Source organism: Neoarius graeffei, chromosome 16 (genome assembly GCF_027579695.1).
Source record: "Neoarius graeffei isolate fNeoGra1 chromosome 16, fNeoGra1.pri, whole genome shotgun sequence".
Lineage (NCBI taxonomy): Eukaryota > Metazoa > Chordata > Actinopteri > Siluriformes > Ariidae > Neoarius > Neoarius graeffei.
Genome location: NC_083584.1, coordinates 28,251,146 through 28,270,400, shown reverse-complemented (window position 1 = coordinate 28,270,400; position 19,255 = coordinate 28,251,146). Strand labels below are relative to the sequence as shown.

At 42.2% G+C, this 19,255-nt stretch overlaps 1 protein-coding gene across 2 annotated transcripts in view; it reads right to left on the bottom strand.

The window, feature by feature from the left end:
* ripor2 (RHO family interacting cell polarization regulator 2) overlaps positions 1 to 16,096 on the bottom strand; it is a 96,291-nt gene extending 80,195 nt beyond the window's left edge. For both annotated transcript variants that reach the window (XM_060942739.1, XM_060942741.1), the window contains exon 1: positions 15,899 to 16,096. In XM_060942739.1, the coding sequence (XP_060798722.1) occupies positions 15,899 to 15,974 (76 nt within the window). In that variant the 5' untranslated portion in view covers positions 15,975 to 16,096. The remainder of the gene's footprint in view (positions 1 to 15,898) is intronic.
* Positions 16,097 to 19,255: the final 3,159 nt, after the last annotated feature.

Genomic DNA, 19,255 nt, shown 5'->3' with positions numbered 1-19,255 from the left:
TGAATATTTCATGTTACTCAGGTGAATATTTCATTGAGATTTGAAAGATTTATCCAAAACCTTCATCCAAAAATGAATTGTAGCATTTGTATTTGATTAGGTAGTTATATACAAATATCCAGTTCATGTAATCACACATTAGGTAAATATAGACAAGTTTATACAGTTGAAAGCATATCATCAAAACCTCAGATGTTTGACTGCTGCTGCATGTAAGTCTGTGCAAACATTAAATCCACATTCATTTCATAATAAAAGTTCTTCAAAGCTAGAAAACTGTGCCTCCCCTCACGACTGTGTATATTTTCATTGGCAGCACGCTTACACAGTTAGTCAGGCTTAGTTAGATTAAAGACTGTCATGCCTTAAACACACATCTCCTGCCTTTGCTCTTAATAACAGACTCAGCTGTAGGTAGCGGTCCAGGCCGCCCACCCAGCACAGCTGCTTGTACACTCCTCGCCAGGTGTTCAGATGTGTGTGTGTGTGTGTGTGAGTGAGTTTATGTTTGTGTTATGGGCTCTCTGTTGGTCTAGGATCAGTGGATCAGCAAATGTGGCTGGTTGACAATAATGGTGAAAGTCAGAACAAAAGAGGCAGTTCCTAGGGCAGTATTCGACAACTACATTGCCTTTCATCACTACTGATACTCATCACCTGCTTGCACTCTGTTATTATTGAAAGGCCTCACAACCTATGAGGAAGTAGAGAAGAGCTGCTTAGCGGTCATCAGCATGGCTGTGTTTTACTCTCAACATGATTTCTTTTCACCCACTGTAAAGAAAAAAAAATAAATGTAGCCTTGCGTTGGTGGAAAGCTTGGCTCATTTGGATTAAAGTAGGTCAGTGGATATTTATGTGGTCAGGCAGTGAGACAAAAGTGCCATGCAGTCTACGTGGTATATATATCCAAAAAGGATGGCCCCCTCTGGTGATAACAAAATCCTGCATCATCTACTTTATGACAGTGAAATCTCTAGCAGAGAGGTTCGGTTTCACCAACCATACATATTATGCAACAAAAAGTCATGCCTCCTTCTCTCTTTCTCTTCCTCTCTGTTTCTGTCCAATCTAAGCAATGCTCAACTTGTTCTATGTGCCTAAGGCAGTATGTCCCAAGCTGACGTGACCAGACCATATGAGTTTATGTCATCTCCTTCTGACATAAACCCATCCCAGGCCTCAGGGAATATCACAGATGACCCATGCAGGAATTCTGCAAAAGGCCCAAAAACATATAATCATGTGTACATGCCTGACTAAAACAATGGAATTAAATTCTGAGACACAAGCCTTTTATTCCAGGTGTTTACTGAAAAAATGGAAAGAACAATTATAAACAGCTTCAAGCACGTCAAGTGTTCAGTTTCTAGATTTAGGGGGGAGTGTAGTGGCACTGGAATGATTTAGGGGGGAGGGGCGGCTTGGGGGGTGGTGTAGTGGTTAGCACTGTTGGCTCACAGAAAGAAGGTTCTGGGTTCAAGCCCAGCTGTCGGTGGGGGCCTTTCTGTGTGGAGTTTGCATGTTCTCCCCGTGCCTGTTTGGGTTTCCTCCGGGTGCTCCGGTTTCCCCCACAGTTCAAAGACATGCAGTTAGGTTAACATGGGGTGGCCATGGGCTGAAGTGCCCTTGAGCAAGGTGCCTAACCCCTAACTGCTCCCTGGGCGCTGTGTAGTATGGCTGCCCACTGCTCTGGGTGTGTGTGTGCACACGGGCGTGTGTTCACTGTTTCAGATGCAGAGGATAAATCTCACTGTGCTTGAAGTGTGCATGTGACAAATAAAGGTTTCTTCTTCTTCTAAACTGGTATTCAGGCCACTGTGAAATAAGGCACTGGAATGATTTAAGGGGGAGTGGGTGGCACGGTGGTGTAGTGGTTAGCACTGTCACCTCACAACAAGAAGGTCCTGGGTTCGAGCTCAGCGACCAACAGAGCCTTTCTGTGTGGAGTTTGCATGTTGTCCGCGTGGGTTTCCTCCGGGTGCTCCGGTTTCCCCCACAGTCCAAAGACATGCAGGTTAGGTTAATTGGTGGCTCTAAATTGACCGTAGGTGTGAATGTGAGTGTGAATGGTTGTTTGTCTCTATGTGTTGGCCAAGTGATGACTTGGCGACTTGTCCAGGGTGTACCCTGCCTCTTGCCCATAATCAGCTGGGATAGGCTCCAGCTTGCCTGCGACCCTGTACAGGATAAGCAGCTACAGATAATGGATAGATGACTTTGGGGCCCTTCAGTGAGACACATGGGAACACTGACAAAAATAAATTAAAATAAAATGTAACTATTAATTCACATTGTAAACAGTGTGGGAAATAAGGAACTTTAAGCAGACTGTCACCAGACAGACAAGTCTAAAATGTTGTCTGTCTGTCCAAATTTCAGCCTGTCCGAATAATGGGCCAAAGGCCTGGGAGAATGTGGCCGGGGGTCACATTCAGAAGCTGAAGAGCTTTAGATGGCTGGAGATGGCGTCTCAGCTATTTCCAGGCATATTTTTGTGATCTTCAAAGGCCAAATTACACTAGACGTTAGTTACTAATTACATAACAAATTGAAAATAACGTCAGAAGATTCAAGAAAAACATGCCAAGAAATTAAACCCTTATACCCAAGAAAACAATAGTACACACAGGTCAGTTCCATGTCTAGAAAAAAGTATGGGGGGCAAGGACATTCCAGTTGGTTACAACTTACTTGTACTCATATCATTACTACTGTATATTGTCTGGGGCAGTTATATGTTGAGTATATATTAAGGGGCGATATACTCTGTTGAGTAATTTTCTCTCGTCTGTAAACCAAATTAGATTGGCCTATATATAGAAAATGTGACAATAAAATATGTAGACAACTTATACTATTTATATAAATTGCTTATTGGTATTATTTAACTCATATTTTATATTCTATTGCAACTTTAATCAAGTTTTCAAGGAGTTTGGCCTTATCAGTGAGCCAGCGAGTATAAATAATCTGCACATGAACACGACACTGTTAAACTTGTCTCATCATTTCTTTTACAATCATTTAACCCGTCATGGGCAATGCTAACGTCACTGTTACAAACAGTACAGTGCGCAACCCTGTCATTATTTTACCCCTATTAGGCAGGGGTACACCTTTGTGTAGTCTGAGGTGAAATGTTGTTTTGTTTTTGTTTTTTTGGCACTCTGTCACGATGCTCCTGGATACACTGAACTGATGGACTCTCCGTTCGGGAGAAAAGACGTAAAACCCACCGACACAGAATACTGATTCATCGACTTAGAAAAACAGAGCAATCAGCATGTGCTTGTGCTCTCTCTCAGGGAGCCGCTATCAATATGCGGGAGACTCCTGGAATTTCCGGGAGGGTTGGCAATAATTCACCTGGTCCCGTGAGACAAGCAGATGCAGATTTGACTTGTCGGGGCCAAACATTTAGTTGCCTCGTCCAGTCGGACTACCACTAATGTCGAGCCCTGATTATTTTTTATTGGCCATCCAGTCCAATGCTTTTGAAATACAGATGGAAAAATGCGAAAATTACTGGCCAATGTCTGCCAGTCTGGCCTTATTTATGCCCACTCCCCCCTAAATCATTCCAGTGCCTAGAGCAAGATTTTCCAGTTTGAAAAGTGGAAGATGAAGCATTTTGAAGGTGGAAGTAAATTTTTGAATAAATACAGCCACATACATACATACATACATACATACATACATACATACATACATACATACATACATACAGTACATATAGTGGATATAAAAACTGTACACACCCCATTAAAATGACAGGTTTTTCTGATGTAAAAAAAAAAAGAGACCACAATAAATAATTTCAAAACTTTTCCCACCTTTAATGTGACCTATAACCTGTACAATTCAATTGAAAAACAAGCAAATCTGTTAGGGGGAGAAACATAAAAAGATAAAAAAAAAGTACAATAAGCTGGTTGCATAAGTGTGCACACCCTTAAACTAATACTTTGTTGAAGCACCTTTTGATTTAATTACAGCATTGTCTTTTTGGATCGGAGTCTATCAGCCTGCCACATCTAGACTTGGCAATATTTGCCCACTCTTCCTTGCAAAAGCACTCCAAATCTGTCAGATTGCGAGGGCATCTCTTGTGCACAGCCCTCTTCAGGTCACCCCATGGATTTTCAATTGGATTTAGATCTGGGCTCTGGCTGGGCCATTCCAAAACTTTTTGGGGGTCATTTTCATGATGAAAGATGAAATTTCTCTTCATCTTCAGCTTTCTAGCAGACACCTGAAGGTTTTGGGCCAAAATTGACTGGTATTTAGAACTGTTCATAATTCCCTCCACCTTGACTAAAGCCCCTGTTCCAGCTGAAGAAAAACAACCCCAAAACATGATGCTGCCACCACCATGCTTCACCGTGGGTATGATGTTCTTTTGGTGATGCACAGTGTTGTTTTTGTTCCAAACATACCTTTTGGAATTGTGGCCAAAAAGTTCAACCTTAGTTTCATCAGACCATAACACATTTTCCCACATACTTTTGGGAGAGTTGATGTATTTTTTTTTGCAAAATTTAGCAGGGCCTGGATGTTTTTCTTTGACCCTGCCTCATAGTTCAGACATATGGAGAATACGGGAGATTGTTGTCACATGTAGTACAAAACCAGTACTTGCCAGAAATTCCTGCAGCTCCTTCAGTGTTACTGTAGGCCTCTTGGCAGCCTCCCGACCAGTTTTCGTCTCGTCTTTTCATCAAGTTTGGAGGGACGTCCAGTTCTCTGTAATGTCACTGTTGTCCCATATTTTCTCCACTTCTTGATGACTGTCTTCACTGTGCTCCATGGTATATCTAATGCCATGGAATTTTTTTTGTAGCCTTCTCCTGATTGATACCTTTCAACAATGAGATTCCTTTGATGCTTTGTAAGCTCTCTGTGAACCCTGGCTTTTGGTGGAGGATGCAACTGAGTAAATGTCTGAACTTTATTTGGGGTTAATCAGAGTCATTTTAATTGATGGCAGGCGTGAACCCAAAAAGACTGAATGCTGTAATTAAATCAAAAGGTGCTTCAACAAAGTATTAGTTTAAGGGTGTGCACACTTATGCAACCAGCTTATTGTATGTTTTTTATTTTTTATGTTTTTCTCCCTAACAGATTTGTTTGTTTTTCAATTGAATTGTACAGGTCACATTAAAGGTGGGAAAAGTTTTGAAATTATTTATTGTGGTCTCATTTTTTTTAAAATCAGAAAAACCTATCATTTTAACAGGGTGTGTACACTTTTTATATTCACTGTGTATATATATATATATATATATATATATATATATATATATATATATATATATATATATATATATATATACGTCCATCCATCAATCTTCTACCGCTTATCCGGATCCAGGTCACGGGGGTAGCAGCCTAAGCAGAGCAGCCCAGACTTCCCTCTCCCTGGCCACCTCCACCAGCTCTTCCGGGGGAATACCGAGGTGTTCCCAGGCCTCAGTATTCCCCTCCTTGAATCGCCACCTTAATGTGGTGGAGGGGTTTGAGTGCCTCAGGGATTCTAGGAGCTATGATGTCAGGGCAATTGCCCCTGGTAAGGTCTCCCAAGGCAAACAGGTCCTAGATGAGAGGTCAGATGAAGAGTGGTTCAAAAAGGACCCTTATGAAAGAAAAAAAACAGGCATCCAAGTACCCTTGCCTGGACCAGGAATACCGGGAGCCCACCCTGGAGCCAGGCCTGGTAGTCGGGCCTATATCCGTGGGGCCCGGCCAGGCCCAGGCCGAATGAGCAACACGGAACCACTCTCCTGTGGACCCACCACCAGCAGGAGGTGCCGTAAGGGTCTGGTGCACTGTGGATCGGGTGGCCGCCAAAGGCAGAGGCCCTGGCGTACTGATCCCCAGCTGACAAACCATGTATACACACACACACACACACACACACACACACACACACACACACACACACACTTGCTTCAACCACAAGTCTGGGCTACAATTAAGCTACATAACTATAACTATTAGCCTTATGATTGCTCATACTGGGGACTCCCAATGCATGTAATGCCTGTTTCAACAGAAAACTGAAGGATGTAAATGTACCACTGAATTGTGAATTCTGCCAAAAATGCAGTGGCTGAGAAATGCATTTATTTGTTCATTCATCTTCAGTAACCACTTTCCCTGGGTCAGAGCCATTGTGGATCCAGACACTATCCTGGGAACACTGTGTGCAAGGCTGGATAGGACACACATTCATTGACAACTAAGGGAAGGTTAGAGTAGCCAATGCACCTACCAATATGTTTTGGGAGGTGGGAGGAAACCAGAATAATCAGAGGACACCCCCACAGCCACTGGAGAGAAATGAGAATGGGAAATTAAAGACAGACAGTAACTGGAGCTCAGAATCAAACCCTGGAACATGGAGCGGTGAGACAAGAACACTTCCTGAGACTTATAATACTATGCTAAATGCTAATTTTATGCTAGCCTGCACTTTAAAGTAGAAATCATAATCAACCTAGGCTAAGTCTATTCTAGAGGGCCAAGCCTCACCCATGATGGTGCCACTTAGAAATCATTAGTGTAGTGGATTATCCACCCTAATTTGATGACTCTCATGTTCACTCCATGAATTAACAGCTTTAAGATATTCTTAAGGTATCCTATAAGTTTACAAAATGCTAAATTTCAGTGTATTTACTTATAATTTTAAGAATTCTCATAGCATAACTTCAAGTGACTTTCCATCCATTCATTATCTGTAGCCATTTATCCTGTTCTACAGGGTCACAGGCAAGCTGGAGCCTATCCCAGATGACTATGGGCAAGAGGCAGGGTACACCCTGGACAAGTCGCCAGGTCATCACAGGGCTGACACATAGACACAAACAGCCATTCACACCTACGGTCAATTTAGATTGACCAATTAACCTAACCTGCATGTCTTTGGACTGTGGGGGAAACGGGAGCACCTGGAGGAAACCCACACAGGGAGAGCATGCAAACTCCACACAGAAAGGCCCTCGTCAGCCGCTAGGCTCGAACCCGGACCTTCTTGCTGTGAGGCGACAGTGCTAACCACGACACCACTGTGCCACCCTAAGTGACTTTCCATGACTTCTTAAAGATAACAAAATGCAGTTAAAAAAGAATGTTTAAAATGGCACTCAAAGTTACTAAATTTAACATTTCAATGTACTTAAAACTAGACGGCTTTTTGATTTCATAAAATCGGTGAAATTTAGTTCCCTCTGAAATTTGGTCATTGTGATATATGTTTATTTCTGTAATATCTTAAAAAAACAAAACAAAAAAAACCAGGCCATTCTATGGCTGGGAAGTTATTTAATTTGAGGGGATTCCCGAGCAAATAATGTGCATGAAATCGCTCGCTTTGTGCAGTCAAGCAGACAGAGGAAGTTTGTGTGCGCATGCGCAGGTATACTTTAATCGTCTTCTTTTTCTTCTTCTTTTGGGTTTTACAGCAGCTGGCATCCAGTGTTGCATTACTGCCATCTACAGGTTTACATTGACCGTGCACTGACAGTTACATCATTCTGTCGCTAAACGAACAGCTGATCATACCGAGGTGCTCGCTGACTGCCAGTATTTATTAGTTTGGTCCTGTGTTTCCTTTCCTTTGCAATATAACATCTTTTCTTCTTGCTTTCTGTTATTGTAGTCGGTCTTTCACGTTTCATTCGCATCCTCCATTGTTCTTTCCTGTTTCAAATTTGTATCCCACAATGCCTTGTGCAAACGGGGAAAGCCCACCACATGATGCATGACGTAGTATCTTGTATTCCGTCATGAGGAAGCAAGAAAAAATAGTGGAGAATTTAGGGCCGCATATCCCTAAATTCATTAATTGTTCTATTTTAAAAAACGAATAAAATTAGAAGTCTGTGATTTGAATTCAGTAGCTTTTGGTCCACTAAACAAAAATAACTGGGTGTCGGGGAAAATTATTTTTATGACCTACACTTGAAAAATCTGAAAGGCAGTCTAACTTTAAAGTCACTACTACTTTTAAGAATACCAATAAAGGGTCTTAAAGTTACTTGTATATTTAATAAATTTAAAAAGTTCAGTAAAGATACTTAAATACACAACTAAATTTAAGGTTTCTTTAGAGTTTAGATTAAATGCAATTAAATTCACATTTTCACCTCGTCATTGAGTTTACCAAGTGCCAACTTTGTTAACTACAAGGCTGTCACTGCCCATATCGACTAATAAAACTAAGGTTAAATCATCTGTGGCTGTTGTGCTTGCATTCAACAATGTGATGACTGAGCAGCTGGTGTAGTTGTCCTACTTGCTGAGCGTGTCTTAGGTGGGTGGTGTTTACATTAGACCATATCCGTCTCGTTTTCGTTGCGGATGCACTGTCCGTGCACATTAAAACGCCGGGAAACGACTCCACAGGCGGAACAACTTGAATCCGCCAGGGCCCACGTATTCAACCCAGTTCGTATCTGATCCAGTGCTGTGTAAACATTGAGGAACGAGGAAACGCAGTGCTGAGCTCTAGCTGACGTCGTCATTGGACAACGTCACTGTGACATCCACCTTCCTGATTCACTGGCGTTGGGATCACACACACAGCGGCTCAGTCCTGAATCACTGCTCGTGCGCTTCACTCGCGCGCTCTGTGAGCTGCGCAGGGCCGGAGTGCGCACCCTCCAGAGGGCACTCGCTGTTCAGGGCGTAGTGATTTGGAGCGCAGGAGGAAGCGCTGAGCCGCACTGAGGTTTATTTACACATTTCAACTTATTTACCTCCTTCAGGCGCTTAAACTCAGTAAGAACATAAACATCACAGCCAGGTGTGTTTATCTGCTGGAGAAGGTGTTCGCTTGCCATCCTTCCACTTGCAAGTGGTGAGTGACTTGCGCATGCCCGATATGCACTGGGATCATGTGACGTGCCATCTAATTAGTCATGTGATTAGCATATCCGTGTATTGGCGTTGCTGTGTGCACGCGAATCGTGTATTGGCGTTGCTGTGTGCACGCGAATCGTTTTAAAAACGTTAATCTGATGATCCGCTGGGGGCGGCACGGTGGTGTAGTGGTTAGCGCTGTCACCTCACAGCAAGAAGGTCCGGGTTTGAGCCCCGTGGCTGGCGAGGGCCTTTCTGTGCGGAGTTTGCATGTTCTCCCCGTGTCCGCGTGGGTTTCCTCCGGGTGCTCCGGTTTCCCCCACAGTCCAAAGACATGCAGGTTAGGTTAACTGGTGACTCTAAATTGACCGTAGGTGTGAATGTGAGTGTGAATGGTTGTCTGTGTCTATGTGTCAGCCCTGTGATGACCTGGCGACTTGTCCAGGGTGTACCCCGCCTTTCGCCCGTAGTCAGCTGGGATAGGCTCCAGCTTGCCTGCGACCCTGTAGAAGGATAAAGCGGCTAGAGATAATGAGATGAGATGAGCTGATGATCCGCTGATATGGTCTAATGTAAACACCACCTTAGTTCAGAACTAGTCCTGATCAATCTACATCCATCAATCTGGCATACAATCTCAAATACTGGTGTAGCAAGTCTCAAACCTCCTCCATTCCATCCCCCAGGTGTAAGATGCAAAATAACTTGATAAGGTGAAACCAGACACCACCTCAACAGGCTCTGCAGAGGCGATTGAGAGGACACACTTCCCTAACCCCGGTATGAGATCTGAGTGTAGATAAGGAGCAGTGGAATAAATGGGTTTGTGAAACCTGATACTGCTTTTCACATGGTTGAACACAGCGGTCCAGTCACTGTACAATATAATAACACATGAACAACCCAAAAACACAACAGCAAATAAGAAAACCCAACAACAAAACCAAAACAACAACTAATTCAACATATGAGCATTAACTTAAAATGGAAACGGTAGGTCCTTGTTGAACATCACATGCATATTGCAGTATGTGTCAGTCTGTGACATGGCAGGACCTCTGAACTCATGTTCTTCTGTTGCTGAATTTGCTGAAGTGTTTCTGAATTTGCTGTGGTGTTTTTGTTGTATTTTCAGATTTGCTGTCATGTTTTTGGTTTGTTAATTTGTTTTGCACTTATGGGTCATCATATCACTGTGAGCAAAGTCACAGCTGAATGGAGATTGAGTGTGAAATTTACTCATTCACCATATTCAGTACCACAATGCCACCTGAAGAAGCTGGCAGCTCCAAACAGGGGTTTTGTTCTCTTTGGCTGAGCTTTACACCTCAGCAATATACTAGAAACTGAAAATTGACAAACAGCAAGGATACTGTACAAGCAGTTTTTTGAGGAAAGGTGAAGGAGTATCAGGACCAGTACCAGTTCCTCAGGTTTGAACAGAGGAGGGAGTTTCAGTAGACTGGGATACATAGGAGACCTCAGGCCTGACGCTAAACTGTACGTCTGTGGGCTTTTGTTTGTTTGTTTTAAGGATGTCTTTACATACGCTTTAAAGTAAGAGTTCCCTGAGGTTTTTTTTTTTTTTTTTTTACCAAGAGAGACTATGTCATAATACTGGACAGAGCTGCTTAGATTGCCTAAAGTGGTTCACAGAGATAAAGCCAGGTGCTGCTATTTGAAATATTTGCACCTCAAGCCTCAGTATTGAGATGATAAATGACCTTTTCCACCATGTTTTTGGCCTGTATTTATGTAGCACGATTCACAAATACTTGACTTACAGCAGTGCAAGTGGTTGATAATTGTGAGGTAATTGCACACATGCTTGTAGTCATGTAGCTTGTGCCATGTTTTGATTTATAACCTAATAGCTTCAGGCTGATGCATCCCTTGGTTTCTTGGCCTTGGGGTACAGTATGATTTAGTTTAAGGACTTATAACCTACTTTCCCCTTCTGTCTCCTTTGTACTTACTTGATTTGCTCAACAGGGTGACTAAGGCCCAACTTCCCCTCTGTCCTTCCGGCCTTCTGACCATGTCTAATAGGCTTTCCTCTCTGCTTGAGAAACCACACATAAGCTCCTGCAAAAGGCTCTCTGAATAACTCATGAAGTGCCCAGAGAAAGGAATCAATGGACTCCTTGGGCATACTTTTGCCACAATAACGCTTCTTTTTACCTTTTACTGTTTTGTGTTAATGAGAAAAGTTTTGAAAGCTGAGAGAGACAGAGACTTTAGTAGGAGTGGCTGGCAGGCAGTTTTTTTTTTTTGAGGAAAGGTGAAGGAGTATCAGGACCAGTACCAGTTCCTCAGGTTTGAACAGAGGAGGGCGTTTCAGTAGACTGGGATACGTAGGAGACCTCAGGCCTCACTCTAAACTGTACATCTGTGGGCTTTCGTTTGTTTGTTTTAAGGATGTCTTTACATATGCTTTAAAGTAAGAGTTCCCTGAGGGTTTATTTTTTTAATTTATTTTATATTTTTTATTTTTGGAGTGGGAGAAGCACGGTGGTGCAGTGGTTAGCACTGTTGCCTCATAGCAAGAGGGTTCTGGGTTCGAGCCCAGTGACTAACAGGGGCCTTTCTGTGTGGAGTTTGCATGTTCTCCCCATGTCTGTGTGGGTTTCCCCCACAGTCCAAAGACATGCGGTTAGGTTAACATGAGACAGCCATGGACTGAAGGTTGGGCTGAAGTGCCCTTGAGCAAGGCACCTAACCCCCAACTGCTCCCAGGCACTGTAGCATAGCTGCCCACTGCTCTGTGTGTGTGTGTGTGTGCGTGCGCGCTCATTGCTCATTTGTGTGTGCATGTGTGTTCACCGTTTCAGATGGGCCAAATGCAGAGGAGACATTTCTCTGTGCTTGAGTGTATGTGTGATCAATAAAGGCTTCTTTCCTCTTAATGGTTCCCTCTTTCTAAGGTGGGGTTTACATTAGACCGTATCAGCGGATCATCAGATTAACGTTTTTAAAACGATTAGCGTGCAAACAGCAACACCAATACATGATTCGCGTGCACATAGCAACACCAATACACGGATACGCTCGGCTCCGCAGGCATCCTGCGCTCCAAATCACTCCGCCCTGAACAGCGAGTGCCCTCTGGAGGGTGCGCACTCCGGCCCTGCGCAGCTCATAGAGTGCGCGAGTGAAGCGCACGAGCAGTGATTCGGGACTGAGCCGCTGTGTGTGTGATCCCAGTGCATATCACTTACCACTTGTAAATGGAAGGATGGCAAACATAAAGACAATCATAACTACACAATGGGTAGTATTTGAATCAGTATTTGCAGTATTTTCATACTTTTATACTCTTTAATGAAAGGTGATACAAGGCGGAAGTCCGCGCCGTTTTTCAGCAGTCGCGTCACATGACCAACGCCAGCGAATCGGGAAGGTGGATGTCACAGTGACGTTGTCCAATGACGACGCCAGCTAGAGCTCAGCACAGCGTATCCGCGTATTCTCAATGTTTACACAGCACCGGAGCTGACACGATCTGGATTGAATACGTGGACCCTGGCGGATTCCCGTTTCCAGGCGTTTCCAGGCGTTTTAATGTAAACGGACAGTGCATCCGCGAAGAAAACGAGACAGATACGGTCTAATGTAAACTTGGCCTAAATGGACTATACTTGGGGCCATTTCCGAAAGGAAAAACCCTCTGTTGCTGTTTTAGGGTTCTAAACCTGCAGCTGAAAAGACTGGCAGATGTGTTGTTCAATTTGTGTGGTAAAGTCATTGGACTATCGCTGCTCTACACTATATCATGTTGCTGGTATATGATATTAAAAGATGCAGTAGATTTACACTCCCTGTGGGTTCCTTGTATGATTAAAGGTTAGCTTTATAACATTTTATACTTGGATTCTTTTGTGAAAGTGAAACTCTGTATTGTAGAGTTCTACACATAACCATTAAGGGTTTCCCTCAGACAAAGCAAAGAGCCTTTCCTTTAGTATGCTAGAACCTTGTTTAGTGTGTACCTTATACATTACATGCTTATTTCGGGTTAGCACTGTTGCCTCACAGTAAGGTTCTGGGTTCGAGCCCAGCTGCTGGCGGGGGCCTTTCTGTGTGGAGTTTGTATGTTCTCCCTGTGTCAGCATGGGTTTCCTCCAGGTGCTCCCGTTTCCCCCACAGTTCAAAGACATGCAGTTAAGTTAACACGGGGTGGCCTTGGGCTGAAGTGCCCTTGAGCAAGGTACCGGACCCCTGACTGCTCCCCAGGCACTGTAGTATGGCTGCCCACTGCTCTGGGTGTGTGTGTGTGTATTTACTGTTTCAGATGGGTTAAATGCAGAGGATGAATTTTACTGTGCTTGAAGTGTGCATGTGACAAATAAAGGTTTCTTCTTCTTCTTTAATTCAATTTCTGTATGTATAGATTCAGTGACTCGTACATTTTAAACATTCATCAAGTACAGTGTGACCCAGAATGAACTGACACAAAGCTTGGTGTAGACATAAACTGTATAGACCTCTATCAACCCTGACTTCAGCTGAATTTACCCAGTTGTCTGAAGATAGCTGTTGAATTCTCAATTCTAGTTAGTCATAAGATATTGATTTTCTTCCCATAACAGTTCTGGATAGTAGTTCTTGCTACAAAGGTTTATATTAATTTGCTTGCTCTAATATGTTATTACATGCACAGGAACTTGAAGACAGACAAAAAATTGGGTGAAGGGACAACTGTTCATAGCTGCTAGAGATGCTAAACAACTGTTTACAGATGCCTGTTTAGTCATCGGCAAATTGCTGTGGTACAAGAGGAATAAAACACTTTGGGATAGGCTGATATAGGAAAATAATAAACTCTGATTGCCTCACACCACATCATATTCCGTCTCGCATGTCTTGGCGAGATTCTTGCTCTGTTGCATTCCAGTATATGCAGTCACATGGGAATACACAATATCCACTAATTTTCTGTTATGGAAGACTGAGTGGGAATGAATTTTTTTTAATCTATCCCATGCTGTTTTTAACTCATACAATAATGGATTTCATATGTGAAAGGGGCTACAGATTGGTGCAGTAGAGGAGTTGTGGTGTGATATGAGGACACTTAGGTAATGGGAGGGAGTTGGCTATGTGTAGATTGGAAGAAAGATTGGCTAAAAATAAACACAAATTTTGTAACTGTTTATAGAAATAGACATAGAAAATAATAGTAAACAACACAACTGTTATGTGATAAAGGAGACTCAGTTTGTGGCTTAAACTTGAAGCTCCAGTTGCCTAATGGATAAGGCACTGGCCTCCTAAGCTAGGGATTGTGGGTTCGAGTCCCATCTGTGGTGTGTCTATATTTTTTGGGGTGGCACGGTGGTGTAAGTGGTTAGCACGGTCGCCTCACAGCAAGAAGGTTCTGGGTTTGAGCCCAGCAGCCAGCGGGGGCCTTTCTGTGTGGAGTTTGCATGTTCTTCCCATGTCTGCGTGGGTTTCATCTGGGTGCTCCGGTTTCCCCCACAGTCCAAAGACATGTGGTTAAGTTAATATGGGACGGCCTTGGGCTGAGATGCCCTCGAGTGAGGCACCTAACTTCCAACTGCTCCCCGGGCACTGTTAGCATGGCTGCCCACTGCTCTGGGTATGTGTGTGCTCATTGCTCACGTGTGTATGTGTGTGTGTGTGTGTGTTCACTGCTTCAGATGGGTTAAATGCAGAGAGGAATTTCACAAGTGTGTGATGAATAAAGTTGTGCTTGCTTTGCTTTCAAATTGGCAACAGTGCAAGGGCATCACATTAAATCCCTAGAGAGCAACAGCATGATAGAGTTTAGTATCGTTTAACACACCTTATACAAATCATCAGCTAATTGCCAAGGTCTCCACTGGCTGAATTTGGAGAAAACAATTCTTTGTAAGGATGTAGCCTTATGCTAAATTTAGCATGACCCTGTATGGATGTCCAGAAAGACTCTTACATTTCTTTAGAAGAAAACGAAAACCGAAAACACAGCACATTAAATATCCTCATGTTTTTAACATATAGCTGCTCTTTCATCTCCCAGTCACTTCCATTTTTAGTGACTGAAAGGAAAAGAAGGGTATCAGATTACAGGGAACCGAGGGCATACCAAATGATGAGGCAAATTGAAAGGCAATAGCATTATAGTTCAGATGTTCACATGTGATAAGACACAAAGATATCCATTTCACAACTCTTCCTATAATTTATGGTAATTTACCATTTTGTAACCTTGCAATATTAAATAAATTACTAAAATGAAAGTGAGAAGATTTTAGAGAACCATATTGAGCATGTTTTGGTAATTTATTCAGCAAACTAATCGTGTCTGCAACCTACACAATCTCCTCATCTCTCCCAGAAGTCCAGTATATGTAGATTTTAATATCCAGAACACTGAATTCCTTTTGAAATGCTTCAAGCCTCTTGGCCATATTTCATTGCAGCATGCTTATGTGCATAATAACAAATTGGCATTAAAAAATCCTAAGCAACTGGAAGAAGAGGATTTTTCTTGCCATTTCTATTGACAAGACCTTATTATTATTGGATTTATAATTATTAGTAGTCAACAGCATGTAGAGTTTGATATGAAAGACAGAGTAATCATAGTTTTCTAAACGTATTTACTTAAAGTTCATATTGACCATTAAGAATATAAACATAAGGTACAAAAGATATCTCATCTATTAGTGCCCTGTTCTTTGGCAAGTTACATGAGAACACACACACACACACACACACACACACACACCACAATCTACATTCTGCAATACAACCAAATATGACAATCAACCTATCCAGAGACACACTGCAAAACAGCTGAAAACAAATACAGCATACAATGCAATGCTGTTATATCTTTCAGATGCCAAACTAAACTAGACTCAATCTCATGCCCATTACCCTAAAACAGACCTGTTTCCGTCTCACAAGTTTTGACCTGATACTCTGACCTGACACTCTGACCCACAAAAACATGATCAAAGCTTTCTAATCTCATCTCTCTAATCCATCAGCACACCCACAATTCCCTGCCCTTGGACCATCCTACCATCACTGAAGACATCCTCTGCCTCCTCATGCATCAGTTCAGTAAAGTCATCCTCCGTGATGTTGGCCAAGGCCATCCCTTCTCAAGTTTTCACCTTCACTTATACTGCTATGTTCCTCGTCTTGATCTGGAGCTCGATATCAATCAGCACCTGAACAGAGAGTCAAGGACTGCACAGTGCTTCTGCTCTCCACACAAGGGTGTGTGTCAGTGTGTGTGTGTGAGCGTGAGAGAGAGAGCCCACACCACCTAGGCCAGCTTTCGACAACAGGATGATTTCATAATCTAACGTGTGTTTGCGCAGTGGGAAGAAGTGGAGAGAACTTTACGCGGGTGTGTGTGTGGGTGAGAGTGTGTGTTGAGTACAGGATGAAAGACCGCGAGTCTGCCAAACTATATTCATGAAAAAGATAAATGAGCATGTTGTGCTTCAGCAGAGATTTGTTGATGTGTGTTTGGCTCAAACTCTACATGCTTTTTTTTTTTAATTTACACCTCATCATTGTCCAAAAGGTGAGAATTTGATGCAGTAAGGGAAACAATATTATGAAAATTTAAAAAAGTTTATTATTCAACATGTTTTTCAAGAATGCATGAATACATCAAATAAATAATTTTTTTTAGAAATCCTTGTCTGAAATATTTTATATCCCAAATACCCAGAATACATAGTTATTATTATTATTATTATTATTATTGGGCGGCACGGTGGTGTAGTGGTTAGCGCTGTCGCCTCACAGCAAGAAGGTCCTGGGTTCGAGCCCCGGGGCCGGCGAGGGCCTTTCTGTGTGGAGTTTGCATGTTCTCCCCGTGTCCGCGTGGGTTTCCTCCGGGTGCTCCGGTTTCCCCCACAGTCCAAAGACATGCAGGTTAGGTTAACTGGTGACTCTAAATTGACCATAGGTGTGAATGTGAGTGTGAATGGTTGTCTGTGTCTATGTGTCGGCCCTGTGATGACCTGGCGACTTGTCCAGGGTGTACCCCGCCTTTCGCCCATAGTCAGCTGGGATAGGCTCCAGCTTGCCTGCGACCCTGTAGAAGGATAAAGCGGCTAGAGATAATGAGATGAGATGAGATTATTATTATTATTATTATTATGACAGCGTTAAGTGTGGCAACACTTGATTTTGAATCAGTTAGACATCTGTGCATTATGCAGCAGTGTTGATTCTATTTTTGGAAATGATGGAACATATCTGTGAGATATATTATTTGAGATATATAATTGATCAAAATTGTATTAGGTTCTGGGCGGCATGGTGGTGTACTGGTTAGCGCTGTTGTCTTGCAGCAAGCAGATTCTGGGTTCAAACCTGATGGTTGACTGGGTTCTTTCTGTGTGGAGTTTGCAGGTACTCCTTGTGCCTACATGGGTTTCCTCTGGGTGCTCAGGTTTCCTCCCACAGTCCAAAGACATGCAGATTATCTGCATGTATTTGAACTGTGGGACTCAAAATTGCCTGCAAGTACGAACGGCTGTCTGTTGGTCTGTGATAGACTGGCAACCTGTCCAGACTGTATTCCACCGATTGCCCATTGTCAGCTGGGATTGGCTCCTGCTCACCCACAATGGATAAGTGGTATAGAGAATGAATGTATTAAGTATACTTACGGCAGTGAATGAGTGGTTACTATAGAAATGATAATGTATTCAAACAAGTGCATTAATATGCACTTGAACTGAATTCTCATTTCTGATTGGTTAAAAGGTGTTGATTAATTTTCTCTAAATCACAAGTTTATATTAATGGACTCATTCGAATACGTTATCATTTGTAACAGCTCATCCAGGCAGACATTATACATAAACACATAAAAAATATGTGTCAAGTTTTTATATAGTGAAGTTACCACTGAGAAAACATTTATTTATCATTTGTGGAAGGAGTCTCGAACATCACTGCTTTATAACAGTCAGAGATAAGGGCTGTTCCTTTAACCAGAGAGGGCTTTTGTGCTTTTCTGCATCTTGCCAGTATGACAACCATGTGATTTAATTCAAGAAAAAAAAGAGATGCTAGTTAAGGGAGGGGCCATTTATAGCTGCTATAACATAAGTGATAACAAGAAATACCTTGTTTTGCAGATGTTCCACAACATTACATCCATCCATTATCTGTAGCTGCTTATCCTGTTCTACAGGGTTGCAGGCAAGCTGGAGCCTATCCCAGGTGACTGTGGGCGAGAGGCGGGGTACACCCTGGACAAGTCACCAAGTTATCGCAGGGCTGACACAAAGACAAACAACCATTCACATTCACACCTACGGTCAATTTGGAACCACCAATTAACCTAACCTGCATGTCTTTGAGCTGTGGGGGAAACCAGAGCACCTGGAGGAAACCCATGCAGACAACATGGCAAACTCCACACAGAAAAGCCCTCGCCGGCCGCTGGGCTCAAACCCAGGACCTTGCTGTGAAGTAACAGTGCTAACCACTACACCACCGTGCTGCCCCACAACATTAAATGTAACTATAAATGGATAAAAAGTACAACTTGTTGTTCTTTAACAGCTATATTGTTAATGATGGCAAATTACTGGAATATACTAGGAATAAAACACTGAGTTGTGCTGCTGTTGGGAAACAAGTATAACTTCTGGGAATTACAACATCACATTATTGATTATTTTCCTATAACAGCACAGCCTGTCACGTTCCTTACATAATTGACCCATTTAATGACCCATTTAAAGCAATTAACCCATTTAATCACACCAGTCACTGCAACCTAATTTTTTTGTTTGAGTTTCTAAAGCAAGTTATAAAAGACTTCAAGTCATTATTACTGAAAAAAACTTAATGATAGGTTGCCTGGATTTCAGACAAATGTTTTTACGGAGGTGGTGTAACTGGTCATGTGACTACTGCTATTTACTTCAAGTATGCATTTAAGAAAGATGGTGTTTGCCTCGGTGCATCATAAAAAGATATACTGTAAATAAAACACATATGTACAATAAGTACCATATCCAGAACATATACAATTTTAAAAGTTCTTTATTAATACTGTAGAACATCATAATGCTATGTTTATAGTATATCATCCTCATGTGACATGTAAACAAATACATAACTGGCTTTTTCCTAAACCTAATTGCCCATATTTCTCTCACTGTGGAAAAATTTGTTGCTTTAAATCATTTTATTATCTCAACTATGCTGTTAAGAAACACAAGAAAGGAGAAAAAAAGAAAAATGTTTACTATATGACTGTACACAGCAGCTGCTCTCAATTGTGATCTAATTAAAACTTATTTTAAAACAAGTTATGCCACTGAGCTTTGCTCCCAGGAATACAATTGACATACTCACATAGCAAGTAAAATTTTTGCGATTACACCGAATAAACAAA